General features: G+C 41.9%; 1 protein-coding gene across 4 annotated transcripts in view; it reads right to left on the reverse strand.

The window, feature by feature from the left end:
• The window catches only part of tada2a (transcriptional adaptor 2A), a 31777-nt gene extending 16590 nt beyond the window's left edge, over nucleotides 1–15187 (reverse strand). Inside the window, exons 1-7 of one of the 4 annotated variants that reach the window (XM_037546712.1) lie at nucleotides 15013–15185; nucleotides 14544–14662; nucleotides 4817–4923; nucleotides 3898–3957; nucleotides 3657–3748; nucleotides 2146–2303; nucleotides 1289–1377 (exon numbers count right to left, since the gene is read on the reverse strand). In XM_037546712.1, coding sequence (XP_037402609.1) covers nucleotides 1289–1377; nucleotides 2146–2303; nucleotides 3657–3748; nucleotides 3898–3900 — 342 coding nt within the window. In that variant the 5' untranslated portion in view covers nucleotides 3901–3957; nucleotides 4817–4923; nucleotides 14544–14662; nucleotides 15013–15185. Of the gene's footprint in view, nucleotides 1–1288; nucleotides 1378–2145; nucleotides 2304–3656; nucleotides 3749–3897; nucleotides 3958–4816; nucleotides 4924–6715; nucleotides 7073–14543; nucleotides 14663–15012 lie in introns of those variants that run through there. The other 3 variants (XM_017724226.2, XM_017724227.2, XM_017724225.2) reach the window with 3 other exon arrangements.
• Between the last annotated feature and the right edge of the window lie 1438 nt (nucleotides 15188–16625).

The raw sequence follows: 16625 nt of genomic DNA on the forward strand, positions 1-16625 counted from the left end.
GAGAAATCCACGTATGCCGTTTACATGACCACTTGAATGATCAGACAACTGACGGATTATTAAACTGATCGGATTATTAAACTGATCGGATTATTAAGTGCACGTAAAAGCACTGAATGCTATAGAGCAGTGGTCCCCACCCTTGTCCACAAAGATCTGGCGTGGCTGCAGGTTTTCATTTCAAACAGAAGCACATCTGATTCCACTTAATTTATCACTTGGTCTCAGTCTTTACATTTAGATTTACGGCATTTGGCTGACGCTCTAATTCAGAGCGACTTACAATCTGCTCATTTTACACAGGGAGGCCAAGGTGGTGTTAGGAGTCTTGCCCAAGGACCCTTATTGGTATAGTGTAGGGTGTTTGCCCTGGTGGGGGATTGAACCCCAGTCTACAGTGTAGAAGGCAGAGGTGTCACCCACTACACTAACCAACCACCGTGAATGAGGTTTGCTTCTGCTTAGCTGGAATAACATTGCACAGCCACACCAGCCCTTAGTTGGGAACCGGTGACCCCAACTATAGAATCGCTGAGCGAACTCTGAAGGACAGGTGAAATAGTTTCGTTCTGTAGGTAAACATCTTTTGTGTTTGAAGAAAGCTGCCCTGGTTGCTGCCACTGTTGACGGAAATCTCCCATCAACACGCTTCTGAGAGTTATGCCTGCTTTTAAAAGGTGGAGCAAATCAATGCAAACCTATACATATAAGACTATATATATAATATGCCACACTTCCAACACCTCCACACATTTGTTTGGGTTAAACTGTATGTTTATGCTTGTATGCCCATTTTGTACATGCACATGGTTTTTTGGGCAAAAGGCATCGTATTTACGGCATAAAAGGCTCTGGACATTTGGCCCCGAGTGGTTCATTTTCAGTTCTAAACCACCCCTTCACCTGCTTTCAAAACCATGCCACATTCACTCACTTAGAGTGGGGTTTGGTGTAAAATGCTCTGCTCTAGAGAGACTTACTGTATCAATGTTGGTGGTGACAGGAACCAGAGACACTGTTTTATGATAGTTTTGAGATAAGCTTCTGGTCTAAAGCTTATTTTTTAAATATATATTTATGAAAGAGAGGTACATGCAGGACACTGTAAGGCGAAATGGACTAAACTGCACACCTTGTCAATTTAAAATAGCTATGCTTATAACGCTTTCATGCAAAGTACATTAAGGTTCCATGTGGCCAGAAAAGGACTTGGGTGTCTGACTATGATGGTTGCTATCTTCAGGAAAACGTTTTTGGCAAAGCTGCAATTAGAAAACATCCCACTGACCTCCATGAAGTCTGCTCGAGCAGGCATGTACCCAGCCATATCTCTGGAGAGCTGAGAGTCAAACGAGGGTCTAGGAGGATCGTCCGCGGCTGATGAGAAAGAAGGAAAAATTGCAAACCAGTAATAAACCAGTAATAACATCAATTCAACATCCAAGTTGAAGCCAAAGCATTAAAGGTATTTTAGCAAATTCACATGTTCTGCTTGTGTCACTGCATGATCAAGACTCTTTGGGCTCAACGTGATCTGTTATATAAGAAATCTACCAAAATACATTAATGACTGCCAAGAGAATTGAAGTGCTCTGGTTTTCAAAACATATTAGACTGAAAAAACCAGCACGTATTGGGTATCCCAGTGGAATTAATTATGGTCATTTTTACTGTGGATACGTAGGTGTAGGTTATGAGCTCCTGTTCTAATGCTTATAAAGAATGAAGAGATATAACACTGTAAAAATTAAATGAACACAGTTTACCCCTTTTTAAACATAAACTGCATGTCTATATCACACACTAGCCTCAAACCGCGTGAATATTTGATTATTTAGCCTGCAAGACTCAACTCTTACCTATAATAATTGACCAAATAGCTAAAAACAGTAGTATCAGCTTCCTTGATCCTGCTTTTTATATATAACAGTCATAGAGTGTGTATAACCACATAAGCAAGCCTATATGAGATTATTTTCCACCGTGTTGCAGTTTGCGGCGAGTGTTATTATTCAGGCATGTGCAATGCTAACTGTTGGTCTTAACCACAGGCAGAGTCAACCTCGCAGTTTAAATAAGAAATATCTGATACAGCAGTGATATCATGCACCATTCCCAAGTGAATACTGTTGGGGGGTCTCTTACGTTTGAATGGGATAGCACTGTCTGCTGTCCGAGCCTCCTCCATCTGCCGGAGACTGAGCAGAGTGGATGAGAAGAGAGGGTTGTTGATGAAGTTCTTCATGTAGTGGCTTTCACACTCCTCCTTGGTCTTGGTGCGCATTTGATAAGCCACGTCCTGCCTATAAAACCATGAGAATAAAAAAACAGAAATAAAATGCTGAATAATGCTTTGGTCATCAAACTAGAATCTCACCAAGGAGAGATGTGGTCAGCACACGTGTGGCACTGTGAGACAAATTAACTGATTACACAGAGAAACATACCGTTATTATTAATACAATTAATATGATTATTAATTTTTTTGGTTTACTTTTACAAGGTACAGTAAATTAAGATGGCAATTACATGTTTTTCTAAGATCAGACTTCAGAAATTCATGAAGCCCATAAAAGGTCTGGAAGCAACTTGCCTTCTTTTGACATTTTGCATGTATTGTCTAATTTTTTGCCATCTCTATGTAAGAAATGTATGGACAGAGGTTTTGTTACAGTAGAAGAGCTACATACGGCTACATCACTCAACTTCATGTACAAGAGTCTCACTGCCTACAAACGGGTGCACGGTCTGAGTGCTGATCACAACAAGGGTATAGCTTTTGTTCCCAGTGTGGTGCTTGTGTCAGTTGGTCTTAAAAAAAGAAAAATTGCACGACTGAAACCGATTTCTTTGTTTTTGCAAATAAAGCATCTCCATGCAACTAAGAAATTCTTGTATTAACACTTATTTATTAAAAATATTTTTGAAAAGGTTCTGTGTACATCAATCAATCAAATCAATCAACCTTTATTTTGACTCGGAAGTACATTGAGGGCAACCCTCATTTTCAGTGTAGCTGAGCATTTACAAAAAACAGGGATTGACATGAGAAAGAAAATAATATCTATATTTAATCATTTTAAATTCAAAGAAAATGTAAAAATAACAGTGAAAAAAAAGAAAAAGAAAACTTGGTTTAATTGATGAGAGACTGAGATTAGAAGAAGATAAGAGATTAATAAAATTAATTTTAGAAATAATAATAATAATAATAAAAAATGAATTAAAATAGTGCTTTCTTACTTTTTAACCTAAGAGAAGAACTAAAACAAGACATAAAAGTTAAGAATAAATAAGATGAAGTAAAACAGGTGCAGGCTGTCTGAAAGTGGTTGGATATTAAAAGTTTAAAATGACAGTGACGCCAGTGAGCCGAGTTTTAGTGTTTCCTGTAGTGAATTCCAGCTGGTGCTGTGAATAAAAGCAGTTCTAAACTAAAAGTACATGTATAATAAAGTGGCTAGCATGTGTGGATATCAACATCACAGCCACCTCTTTCGAATCCTACACACTTCCAGAAGATAAGATCATTACTATGACTTTCACTAACACCTACAGGAAAATACATATAAGGTGTCAGGTGGATGGATGGATAGATGGATGGATGGATGGATACTTTATTGATCCCGAAGGAAATTTTGCAAAAGTATACTGACCAGTTCCCAAAGCCGCAGTCCATGACAGCCTCTAGGAGAGCCATCTCCTCTTGAGCTGTCCAGCCAGGCTCAAGTATGGGAAAATCCGATGTCTAGGAAAAAGAATGTTCCAGTTGCACAGTAGTTTTCTTTTTTCTCCACACATAGATAAAAAAATAAATGAGTTAAATAAATAAATATAAATAAAGTGCCATGGTGGATTGTCTATTGGAAATTCTACAACAGGTTTCACTTCACTTACCATGATCTCATATTTGTGGTCACTCTGGTGCTTTTTATACTCATAGCCCCTTGTAAAACACTGTAACACAAAACAAAATAAACTACACTTGCGTCATGTTTGGCAGGATCTGGATCTGTAGTGCACTGCTGATTAACTCGAACAACACATTTTTGTATTGCATTTATATATTTCATTGGTCGCTTGAAACTTACTAGAGGCCAATGGTGCTGAAGGTCGAAAGCAGTTTGAGCTTTCCTTTAACTCTCCTGTTCTTCTCAAATGTATTTATTTTTTACTTTTTTTACTAAATTTACTATCTTTTACCCTTGGGGTCAATTTGATTTAAACCCCTCGCCCATGTTGGGTGATTTAAGATTAAGATTAAGATTAATTGACCCTTATTAGTCCCACAACAGGGAAAGTTCACCTCCGCATTTAACCCATTCGTGAAGTGAAACACCACACACACACTAGGGTGCAGTGAGCACACTTGCCCGGAGCAGTGGGCAGCCCTATCCGCAGCGCCCGGGGAGCAGTTGGGGGTTAGGTGTCTTGCTCAAGGACACCTCAGTCATGTGCTGTCGGCTCTGGGGATTGAACCAGCGACCTTCCGGTCACGAGGCTGGATCCCTGACCTCCAGCCCACGACTGCCCCCATTTATCAGTGGCTCTCGTACTACTACAGGTTTGACTATGAGTCCTAAAGCAGAGGGACGTTTTTTTTAACATTATAAACCTGCATACTACACTCAACTCAACATCATTCAAAATATCCCAAACAAATGTGTGTAAAATGTTGATATTACATGTGTACAGGACATTGAAAACATTAGGAAAAGTCATTAAATCAAATTCACCCCAAAGATATTAGGAGGGTTAAGACATTTCAGGACAATGCAGAATACATGTTCTGATGATACCCGCTTCAGAACCACACCTGGAGACAGAGGAGAAAAGGGGATGGTCCACATTCGGCACACTTTATGTACGGCTCCACCAAATATGATGAACATCCCCGACAAGGAGGCTTGTCAAAAGGGTCATCTGCAGACAAGAATGATTAAAAGTGCTCAGACATGGTCCTTAATACATAGTAAAATCAGTCAAAACCTGACAATTCTACAGCACAAAGGCTTTATCGCTTACCACAATGAGACAATATGAGAAAGAAAGAAAAGAGTGACTGTAAAACGTTATGAAAATTTTGAATTTATTACATTATATCTAGTAAATAAATATGGTTGTTCCCTCTTTGTGTGGAGGGCTGGGGTTGGGGCTTTTTGTTGAGCCAAATCCAGCGTCCTCACTGGTCACTGGCGTTTTAAACTCACTGGCCACTTTATTATAAACATCTGCCTCTCAGGTCCAACTTTGAGCCAACTTCTCGCATAATCAGTGATCAGTTTCGGCCCACAGAACCACTACTGCCTGGATGTTTCTGACTGGTGGGCCACTCATCACTGCAGTGACACTGTGTTGAGAATAGTCCCCCTAAAAAACATCTCGCCAACAGTCCTGTGGACAGAAACTGACCAATGATTGAATGTAGCAGAGGCTAGCTAACAAACTGAGCATGAGCTACAATCTGTAACTGTACACACACACACACACACACACACACACACACACGCCACTTTATTAGGAACACCTTGCTAGTAAAAGGCTGGAACTGCTTTAATTCTTCATGTCAGGCTTTCAACAAGGTGTTGGAAAGGTTCCTCAGAGATTCTGGTTGGTTATTTGAGTTCCTGTTGTCTTTCTATCATCTGGAACCAGTCTGCCCATTCTCCTCTGACCTCTCACACCAACAAGGCATTTTCGTCCTCACAACTGACCGCTCACTGGATGTTTCCTCTTTCTCGGACCGTTCTCTGTAAACCCTAGAGATGGTTGAGTGTGAAAATCCCAGCAGATCAGCAGTTTCTGAAATACTCAGACCAGCCCGTCTGGCACCAACAACCACGCCACGTTCAAAGTCCCTTAAATCCCCTTTCTTCCCCGTTCTGATGCTCGGTCTGCACTTCAGCAGGTCGTCTTGACCACCTCTACAGGCCTGAATGCACTGAGTTGCAGCCGTGTGATTGGCTGATTAGCTAATTGCGTTAACAAGCAGTTGAACAGGTTAATAAAGACGCCAGTGAGTGTATAGCGGCCTTGTAAGGTAAGCTGGTAGGTGGCCAGTGAGTGGGAGTGGAAAGCGCCTTCTGATGCTGTGAAGGCTGAGTCCATAGCGCTTCTCTCAACGCTGCCAGCATTTTACTTCACTTAATCTAATCAGATTTATTTGTGGAGCTTTTCCCAACTGATGTGTCACAAAGCAGCTTCACAGAATTCCAGTAAAGACAGAGTTTTAACATGAATGTAAAGCCCCCCAGGTGGGCAAGCCAGGGGTGCCAGTGGCAAGGAGAACCTCCCTCAGAGCTGAGGAGGAAACCTAGGGAGGAACCAGGCTCACCAGGGTGGACCCATCCTCCTCTGGTCAGACAACCCAGAGTTATTATACTACTAATATTAATAGCAGTAGTGTTAGTAGTAGGAATAGCTGGGGGTCTATGAGAACATCAGTGTAGGGTGGGCAGCTGGTCCAAGGCAGGTGGCGGTAGCTGGGGCGTGGGCAGCTGGTCTGAAGTGGGCAGCACTTATTGATTCGTCTGTAGAATCACTTCCAGACTACACTGGCAAAATGTGACTGGCAAGACCCCCTGTGCCCACCCAGCTTAGACAGCTGGCTGTCCATCTAGTCCAACTGCGTCCTCCCCGGTACTGCTTGGTTTACACCCGAGTCAGAGGAGCTGGAGGAACCACAACATTCACGCACTTCTGAGACAATACTTACTTCCAAAAGATGTGAGGCGGTCCATATTTCTGTTTTAAAGCTGAACAGAGTTACTGTCGCAGCACAGCCGGTAGCTTTTGTTGTTTTCGGGCTGGTTTATAGCCACTAGCTACATAAGCTATTAGCGAAGCTAAGAGCTAAGGTAGTCTGATACGGTCAGACTGTCGCGTTATGCTGCTACATCGGTCCCGCATTTATAAACTGAGCGCTAAAAAGCAAAAACGATGCGTAAAATCCACATTTAATGTCGAGCAGAGCATCGCACAGGTATAAGACTCTCGCTAGCTGCTGGAGCTCGAGTTAGCAGTGTCGCTAACAAGCAAAGAGCTGTCTCGAAGTGGCGCTCCCCCTAGCGGCGCCTGCGGTGCCTGCAGGACCCTACATGAAGGCAACACCGTCCACGTGCTGTCTGGACATGTTTACAGAGTCCAGATATTTATAACAGGCGTTTTCAGCGTAGCTTTACAGAAGCCTGTACTCCTTGTGTGTACCTGGAGGGCGACAATGCAAAGGAAAAAATGTCTGTTTAAAGGGGAATTCCACCAATTGTTCAGTCCTTGACATGTAAACAGAGTTCAGAGTGGTTTGAAGTGAAACAGTGGTGGTGATGAAAACCCAGGGAAACCATGTCTACAACACAAATGCAGCCATTTCATTTACCATTTACCAGCTCTGGAATAATCTTACTGTTACTGTTCGGGACTAAGAGCCTCAGTTTTTAAGTCTAGGCTAAAAACTTACTTGTATAGTCAAGCAGCGTTTGGTGATTAGTCTCCCTGTCAGGTCTGGACCTGCTGGAGTCTCTGCTGCTCTGTTTTACTGTAATCTGTGGTCAGCCACTCATTACAGAACTGACTCTGTGGTCAGCCACTCTTTACAGAACTGACTCTGTGTCTTTCTTTCCTTTCTCTGCCGAGTTGATCAGCTGCCCATCCTGTGCGTCTGATGCTGCTGCCTCTTCTGCCTTGATTGGTGCCGCTGCTCACCAGCCTTCTGGACCGGTTTGACCACCACTGAGCTTCTTGCTGTACAGCGCTGTGCAGTCCTCACCCTCAGATCTTCTCTTTCCCACTTTACTATAAAACTTCATACTAATAATGTTTGCTATCCAGTGTTGACCGTAGGAGGACGGGTTCCCCTTCTGAGTCCTGGTTCCTCTTTTTCCTGGCCACTGTCGCCGCTGGTGACGCTCGGACCCGGCTTTTCTTTTCTTTTCTCTTCTTTCTGTAATACTGATTGTTCTGTAAAGCTGCTTTGTGACAACACTTGTTGTAAAACGCACTGTATAAATACATTTTGCTTGCTTGCATTCAGAACCACCATTGAACCTACACCTGTCTTCTGAGCTTCTGTGTAATGTTGGTGATGGTAAAATGATCATGATCCTGAAAAAAAGTTTTCTTTAGGGGCTGTTTTGCAGGTACTCCTCCACCATTAATGAATTAAAATAGATTAAAATACACTTTAACGCAAAACTTGGTCAGAAATGTATCGTTAAGCAAAGTGTCAGACATCAGGTCACATATGTCTAATTATTTCATGTAGCATCTTTCTGTGAGGAAGCTCTCGGAGGTATTAAACCCTTCAGATGTCTGGTTCCTATCAGCACCACCGTGAAAAATTCTGACTCAGTATATTTCTGTAGAACGGAGCATCTCGCAGCAAACCACTCTGAATGACTTTGTTTACATCTCAACCATTTAATTATGAAGAGTTTTTGAAAAATCGGTGGAGTTGCCCTTTAACTCAGATTACACAACAGAAAAATCTGTGAGATAAGGCAGTGACCCCAGTTAAAAGTCAGGAAACTGTCAGAAAAGACCAGTGGTGGACATTAACTGAGTAACTGTAATTAGTTTCTGTACTTTAGTATTTTTGGTGTATCTGTACTGAAGTTTCTCCGTTCTGGGCGTCTTTCTCCTTTCACTCCACTACATTTCAGAGTCTAATATCCGACTTTTTCCTCCTACATTTTGAGAAATCTGTGGTTCCTTTTGGTTTCTGTGTGTATAAAAACGTAACATGTCAAAACGAAAGAAGCGCAAAGCCAGAGCACCAATCAGGGCCCAGCGGTCACTTTGTTTAGAGCTGGTTTTGACCTGTTGGTCATACCGACCCAGTGCAGCACGCGGTTCAACGTCAGCGCAGCAGCGTAAAACTTTGGGAGAGTCTGTTCAACATAAATGATGAACTAACCTAACTTTGTGTAAATAGAGCTCAATATAGAAATATGTCCACATATGCAGTCGAGACTGACGCGGCTTTTTTCTGAATTTCTACAAACACCATTTCATTTTATAGTAAATGAGTTTGGGCTGGTTTATGTTTATGAACAGACGCCTACAGATCAACATAGTAAAGGAGCTCATCTGTGATCCTGAGTTTAAAGCCAGTTTTTATTCAACTTAAACTTGGAACTAAGTTGTAAATAAATCTGAAACTGAAACTTTGCTTGTGTGTAAAAAGTGATTTCAGAGCCACTCGGTTCTCCCTGATGGAAACTGTTTACCTTCAGTGTTTTGTGCTTCTGATCATTTTAATAGACGTCAGCGTCACTAATTAATGACGTCTTATTAAAAGACTGGTTTACCAAGAGAGACGCTGGAGGACTTTCACCTGAAATGAGTTCATGAAGCCAGTCTGGTTATAAAAATGATAACAGGACATCAGAGCCAGAATTACTCTTTTAGTACTTTTACTTTATACTTAAGTACATTTGAAGGGAAATACTTTAGTACTTTTACTCAAGTGGAGGTCTAAAGGGAGGAACTTCTACTTTTACTGGAGGAATATTTTACCGTCTCTACTTTAACTCAAGTACATGATTTGTGCACTTCGTCCAGCTCTGCGATAGACCAACTGGATGTACAAGAAGAGGGATAAAGCACATGGTAGGTAAATTCAGTAGGAGTGCAAAGCCGGATTACTACAGCAAGTTCAAGAGGAGCGTGATGATCGTCTTTCTGTACTATGAATATGTTTTGCGCTATTATAAACATGCTGGTCATCTTGGGAACACAGGACTACTGAACCCATATTATTAGCCTGTTTGTAATGTGGATGTCAGTTTTGCACAGTTTTAAGTTTTCAAATACATAATTTTACATAAGTATGTAAACCTGGAGCCAGGCTGTGCTAGATGCAGCAGTAGCAGGCAAAAATAAATAAACGAATAAATAAACTCAAGAATCTAACACAAAAACCTCAAAGGACCTGTCACTGAAGTACAGAAACTCATCCTACTTTAATCAGTCTCACACAGTATATCAGTGAAAAATAATTGAACTGTTTGAAAATGTATTTAGCCACAGTCTTTGGACTGGATATGCTGGCTCAGTGTTTGAATGATCAATACTCAGGTTTCAGTATGTTGGATTAATGTCATTCTGACATTCGCACTTTGAAAGTACAAGAACAAGCAGTGCACTACTTTTCAAAAAGTAGCTAAAAAGTAGGTACTACTTTTTTTCTGGAAAAGTAGCTAAATTGTAGCTAGTTACAGAATTTGAGAAAGTAGCTACAAAGTACCTAACTACTACTTTTTCAGTATTCCCAACCCTGGAATACAGTAACCGTCACTCAGTGTCTTAGGTCAGTTGATAGTTAGAATGCTACCTGGTTAGAGTTGAAGGAATAGTTCAGTGAAAAAATAATACAATCAATATGTTTTAAAGTTTGCTCCTTTTTTTTAGCACTGGAGCTATGAGGCCAGTGTACACTATATTTCCAGAAGTTTTCACTCCCCCATCCAGATCACTGAATTCAGGTGTTCCAGTCACTTCCATGGCCACAGGTGTGTAAAGCCGAGCCCCTCGGCCTGCAGACTGCTTCTACAGACATTAGTGAAAGAATGGGTCGCTCTCAGGAGCTCAGAGAATTCCAGCGTGGTGCCGTGATCGGACGCCACCTGTGCAGCAAGTCCAGTCGTGAAATATTCCACAGTCCACTGTCAGTGGGATTATAACAAAGTGGAAGTGTCTGGAAATCCGATGGACAAGTCTGGGTTTGGCGGTTGCCAGGAGACGGTACTTGTCTGACTGCATTGTGCCGAGTGTAAAGTTTGGTGGAGGGGGGATCATGGTGTGGGGTTGTTTTCAGGAGTTGGGCTCGGCCCCTTAGTTCCAGTGAAAGGAACTCTTAAAGCTTCAGCACCAAGAGATTTTGGACATTTTCACACTCCCAACTTTGTGGGAACAGTTTGGGGACGGCCCCTTCCTGTTCCAACATGACTGCACACCAGTGCACAAAGCAGGTCCATAAAGACGTGGATGAGCCAGTTTGGTGTGGAAGAACTTGACTGGCCTGCACAGAGTCCTGACCTCAACCCCATAGAACACCTTTGGAATGAATTAGAGCGGAGACTGTGAGCCAGACCTTCTCGTCCAACATCAGTGTCTGACCTCACAAATGCGCTTCTGGAAGAACGGCCAGAAATTCCCATAAACACTCCTAACCCTTGTGGAAAGTCTTCCCAGAAGAGCTGAAGCTGTTATAGCTGCAAAGGGTGGGCCGACATCGTATTAAACCCTATGGATTAAGAACGGGACGTCACTCAACTTCGTATGCGTGTGAAGCCAGACGACCGAATACTTTTGGAAATATCAGAATCTTAGCTGCAGTTAGCATAGTGCATTCCTAAATCATTACACATTTGCCTTGCATGGTAATTTGATTAAATAACCTCAAGACAGTTAATAGTTAATTGTTTCTGACACTGTATGACAAACTGCGATTTATAAAAACTGGACAAATTTAAACTTGAAGATGGCTGCTTCTGTTGTTAGCTATGAAACTGTTTTTGTCTAGACACTGTTTTAGCTATGGGATGTATTTAGTATTCATTTTTTGCATAATATGGTGCAGTTTGAGTTTCTATTCCTTATTAGCAATCGTGTCTTGGCTGATTGGCCACATGTGTTGTAACTAATAATATTACTATTAACTGCTCAGAACGATTAGATTTAAAGATTTAAGGTAAAAATTGATTGTAGTCGCAAGATACGATCCAACGTCTGCCCAGAATGCAAAATACAAATCCCTCCTGGTATTCATGGGGTCTCATTTTGGCTGGCTACTCCAGTGTTGGCTGGCTGCTGACTCACCGCAGCAATGCTGAGGTTTGTCTTCACAATTCTTCCTTTGGAAATGCTCTTTTCTGGTAATGTGGTCTTCCACACATTCATTATATATACGTATACATCTCCTCTTTCATCTTTGATTTGAGAAAAGAGTAACAATTCAGACTTTCCACCAGTCTCTTGGGAAATGAAGCAAGTTTTCAGATTTAGAGAAGTGCTACTGCGTATTGTAAAGGCTCTCAGAGGTATCACAAGCATAGTTAGAGTTGCTAGACAATGAAGGACCAACTGGGTTAACCAGTTTGCTACAGTGGCACCCTGAGGCAGACCAGGGCTATATTTATATATATATATTATTTTAAGTATATTAAAGACTGAAGCTCATTGATTTTGGATAAGGCAGCTAAGTAATGACCTTTCCCTCAACTTGTATTTGAGCTAATGGACAGCATAAAATCATAATAGGTTTTTGTTTCAGGGTTCCCCAGGGTTTTTCAAGTCGCTGCTTGGAGGATGTGAAAGTGAGGAGTCATTAGAGGAGTAAGATGCATTCAGTGAGTGAGTTAGAAACCCTGGCTACTCTTGGCCCACTGAGCAGACCAGCCAAGTCACGCCTGTGTCATGTCGTCCTTTTTCCGTCCTCTGATTGCATCTGAGGAGCGCTCTGGAGACTGCGCCTGCTTTGCTTTCTATGTGCGCTGCATATGATGCTAATTATGTTGATCATACTCAGGCCTTTTGTTAATGTGAACACCAGTGGTTTGTTTGTTTTGGCATCCCAGCTTAGGGCATTGTGTAACAGTGCATCTCCTTTTCGACTGTAGAACCTACTTCATTTGTTTACAGCAGTAAAGCAGCACTCACATTATTGTGAGAAATGGTTTTATGCGTGTCTTCTCTATTAACTTGAATAAGATGTTTTTTTTCTGTCCTGACCACAGCGGATAATGACGAAAGGTAACAATTTTTGAGCCCTGTTTCTGCCTTACGACCACAAAATGCACAGCCAATGACGGCAGGCAATGTTTTCACCTAGAAAATATCGATATAATGTCAAAATAATAATATTGTAAAGCTTAAAGACCCTATTATTAATAATCAGTTATACTGTAAAAGATCAGTATTTGATCTTCAGGTCGATAAACATTATATAGTAGAACAAAAACAATGGGAATTAGACTTTGCAATCATTTATTTAAAAAAAATGATAAAACTATTTTTTGGCCTCAGTAACTGGTACTGCCTCCTTTGGCAGGACCAACTTTACATAGACACTAACTGTCAACCAGTTTCTGACATTTTCTGGGAGACAATGTTTGAGGAGTTTCTTAAATGTGCTCTTAAGGAGGGAGCCATACCTTGGTGGACTTGGTGTATTTGGGATCACTGTCCTGTTGGACGTTCTCCTCATGCACTCTCTGGTAGGAAATCATAGTTGATTCTATGATTGGAAGTTGGTCAGGTCCTGAGGGCACTAAGCAGCCTCAAACACTAATATTTCCAGCTTTACTGCTGGTAGGAGTTTCTTCTGATCAGATTCTGTCTTTGGTTTTCACTAAACACGGCTTTTGGTACTGTGACTTTGTGTTGCCTGTCCGTAGTGCACTGTTCCAGAAGTCCTCGTCCTTGCTTAGGCATTCATTCGCAAATTTTAGTCTTGATCTTCTTTATAGACAGAATTTTTCCACCTGTCGCACATCCCATGCTGGTCAAATGTGTGCAGACTCTTTCTAATGGTAGATGCATGCAGTTTGACAACAATAGTGAGCTGCCTGCAGATTCTGTGACGAAATTTTAGGGTTTGACTTCTCCTGGCATATTATCTTCTGCTCCTTTGAGCTACGCATGATGTTACCACACACTTCGATAACAAAAAGCAAACTAGAACAAATTTCTGAAGGTTTGAATAAGACCAGTTCCTCCAAGACACTCTCTAATAGTGTTCTAATCATTAACACCTGATCAGGTGCACCTGATTTCAACGTGTGCTGTACTTACGTTTTCCATGTAAGAAAATTGCAGATTTTGTTTATTTCAACTATATAAGGGATGACAAAAATGTTAATTATTAAATGTTATCATCTTTATTTCGCAGGGTGGCGGGCTACACACTATTTGATAGGGTGAGGAGCTCGGCCATCCGGAAGGACCTCGGAGTAGAGCCGCTAGTCTTCCGCATTGAGAGGAGCCAGCTGAGGTGGTTCGGGCATCTGATTCGGACGCACCCCGGTGGGGGTGTACCAGGCACGGCCTACCGGGATAAGACCCTGGGTTCATCCTAGGACCCGCTGGAGGGATTACATCTCCAAGTTGGCCTGGGAGCGGCTTGGGGTCCCTGGGAATGAAGTTGCAGGGGACAGGGTCACCTGGGATTCTCTGCTCTCCCAGCTGCTACCGTGACCCCATCTGGATTAAGGGGTCAACGACGAAGATGATGATGATCTTTATTTATCAACACTGTTTAAATGAAGATCAGGTATCTATGTCCAAAAAGAAATTCAGTACTTTTTATGGGGTGTATTTACCTTTTCACATGAATGTAATGCATCTGCTAGAATCCATTCTGAAATGTTTGGATGTCTTACATTCTCAGCAGGTAAGTCTGTCAATCAGTTTTATATAATGACAGTCTCACCTGTGACTTATTTCTCATCTAATAGTTTCTTGTCTACAGTTTTAAAGTCAGCAACTGATGACCACTAACGACTGAGTCCATAATTGTGCACATTGTAATTTACATGGATTCTTACCATAGAAATGACTGATTTCTTTCAACTGTTACTGTAGTAGATGTTTTCCCTATCTGCATGTTTTCCGTTTGTTTTACACAGGTACCAGCTTTGGTGTTCTCCTGGGAGACTGAGGTTGTCTGTATTGAAGAGAACAAGCTTATTCCACAAGGGCAATGGCTACATCATGGCTGTGTTTAACATAGGAAGATACAAATTACACATACTACACAAATGTACACACATAGACAGTGCAAAGACATCAGTGGATGAACATATATGGGTATATACATATATATGATACTACTATATACACTATACTGCTATGTACTTATATAATACATGTTTTTCTACTATAGAATAATTCCTAGTTAGTAAATAATAAGTCTGAATTAAAAAGGGGGTCAGTGGAATAACTGTACAAAATAAGGCATATTGAATAAACTCCATTGTGTTACTGTAACAGTGTATAACAGTTGATTCTCCAGACCTTGAGAAGGATCCATGTGCAGGTTAAGGTGGTCAAATAAAACAGGGAAATCCAAGGGGCCAAAAACCAGGCAAAAGTATCCAAAAGGGCAAGAGCAAAAACCAGTCCAAAGAGCAGGCAACAGTCCAAAACACCCAAAAAGACAAGGGAATAAACAAGGTAAGGCAGACACTGAGGAACTGGCAGTACTTCGAAGCCCAAGTGCAACTGAGAGGTTTTATAGCAGAGCAGAGTGGAAATGAGGATCAGGTGGAGCTCATTAGGGTTGACTCAGGAGGGGAAGACCTCTGGTGGCCAGAAGGGGGATTGCTGACACTGTCAGAGGTCTGGTGTTAAATGACACCCTGTCAGGATGAATTTAACAATAGCAGCTTTGTTTATTAAATAATTCTTACACGGGGTTCCGGTTACGTCACCAGCCAGATGGCAGTGTAAAAACGTGTCTCCCGACTAAAGGCGAAGAAAAAGTCCCAAAACAGCGAAGTTTTTTACAAAAAAGTAAACAATATTTCTATATGGAAGACGGGGCAGTTATGGCGACTAGGCTTAAGGGGAAAAAGTCGACCCAGCAACCAGAAAAACGTGACTACGAAGCTGACTCTGGAGACAGCGTGCCCGTGGCTAATGCTAAAACCCAAGACGGTGGTCGAGCGAAGGAAACGGTAGAAGGAGGGAAGTTGGAGTTGATTTTAAGAGAAATACGGGACTTTCGACAAGACTCCTAAAGTCAGCTCGAAGCCATTACAGGAGAGATCTCGAAAATTAACTCTAGGATGGATGCTGCAGAAACGCGATTCGTACAGAATGAAGAAAGAAGACAAGTCACGGAGAATGTCCTGGCTGAGATGCTCAAACTGCAGACGCAGCTTCAGGGTAAACTAATGGACCAAGAGAGTCGTTCAAGACGTGAAAATGTGAGGATATACGGGGTCCCAGAAGGAGCAGAGGGGGAGATAGACTCTGTGACCACATTTGTTGAAAAGCTGCTTAGGGAAAACCTTGACATACCACCCTCCACGGACATGCTTATAGAGCGAGCCCACCGCGCTCTGGGTCCGCGGCCCCCCGCTGGAGCACCGCCAAGGTCGCTGGTTGTCAGATTTCTAAGCTACAGAACGAAGGAGAGCATTCTGAAACTGGCGTGGCAAAAGAAAGGCTTCGTATGGAAAAACAACAAAATAAGCCTGGATCATGACTACGCATCCGGAATTCTCAACAAACGACGAGAATACGCAGAGGCACGGCGGATCCTGAAGGATAACAACATAAAGTTTCGGACTCTGTATCCAGTGTGGTGAATTTGACCTTATTAATTCTATAGTCGTAACATTATTTTCTATCATATTGATTATTAGACTGTGTAGATTCTGGTTGAGTTTATCCTGTGGGCCTCTGAAATATGGTGGAGCTTATTCAGGAGGCAGCTGCACAGGATGGGCCCCCCCCTGAATGTAAACAATGCTATATATTAGACTGGGGCTACTCTGGACAATAACGTATGTTTTTACCAAATTTGGCTAAAGAAGATCCATACATTGAACAAACTGAGGCTATTTTGACAGAAGCCAGATGTCCACACCGGTATAAAAACCAGGAGTTGGAATGTACGTGTC

Source organism: Pygocentrus nattereri, chromosome 17 (genome assembly GCF_015220715.1).
Source record: "Pygocentrus nattereri isolate fPygNat1 chromosome 17, fPygNat1.pri, whole genome shotgun sequence".
Classification (NCBI taxonomy): Eukaryota; Metazoa; Chordata; class Actinopteri; order Characiformes; family Serrasalmidae; genus Pygocentrus; species Pygocentrus nattereri.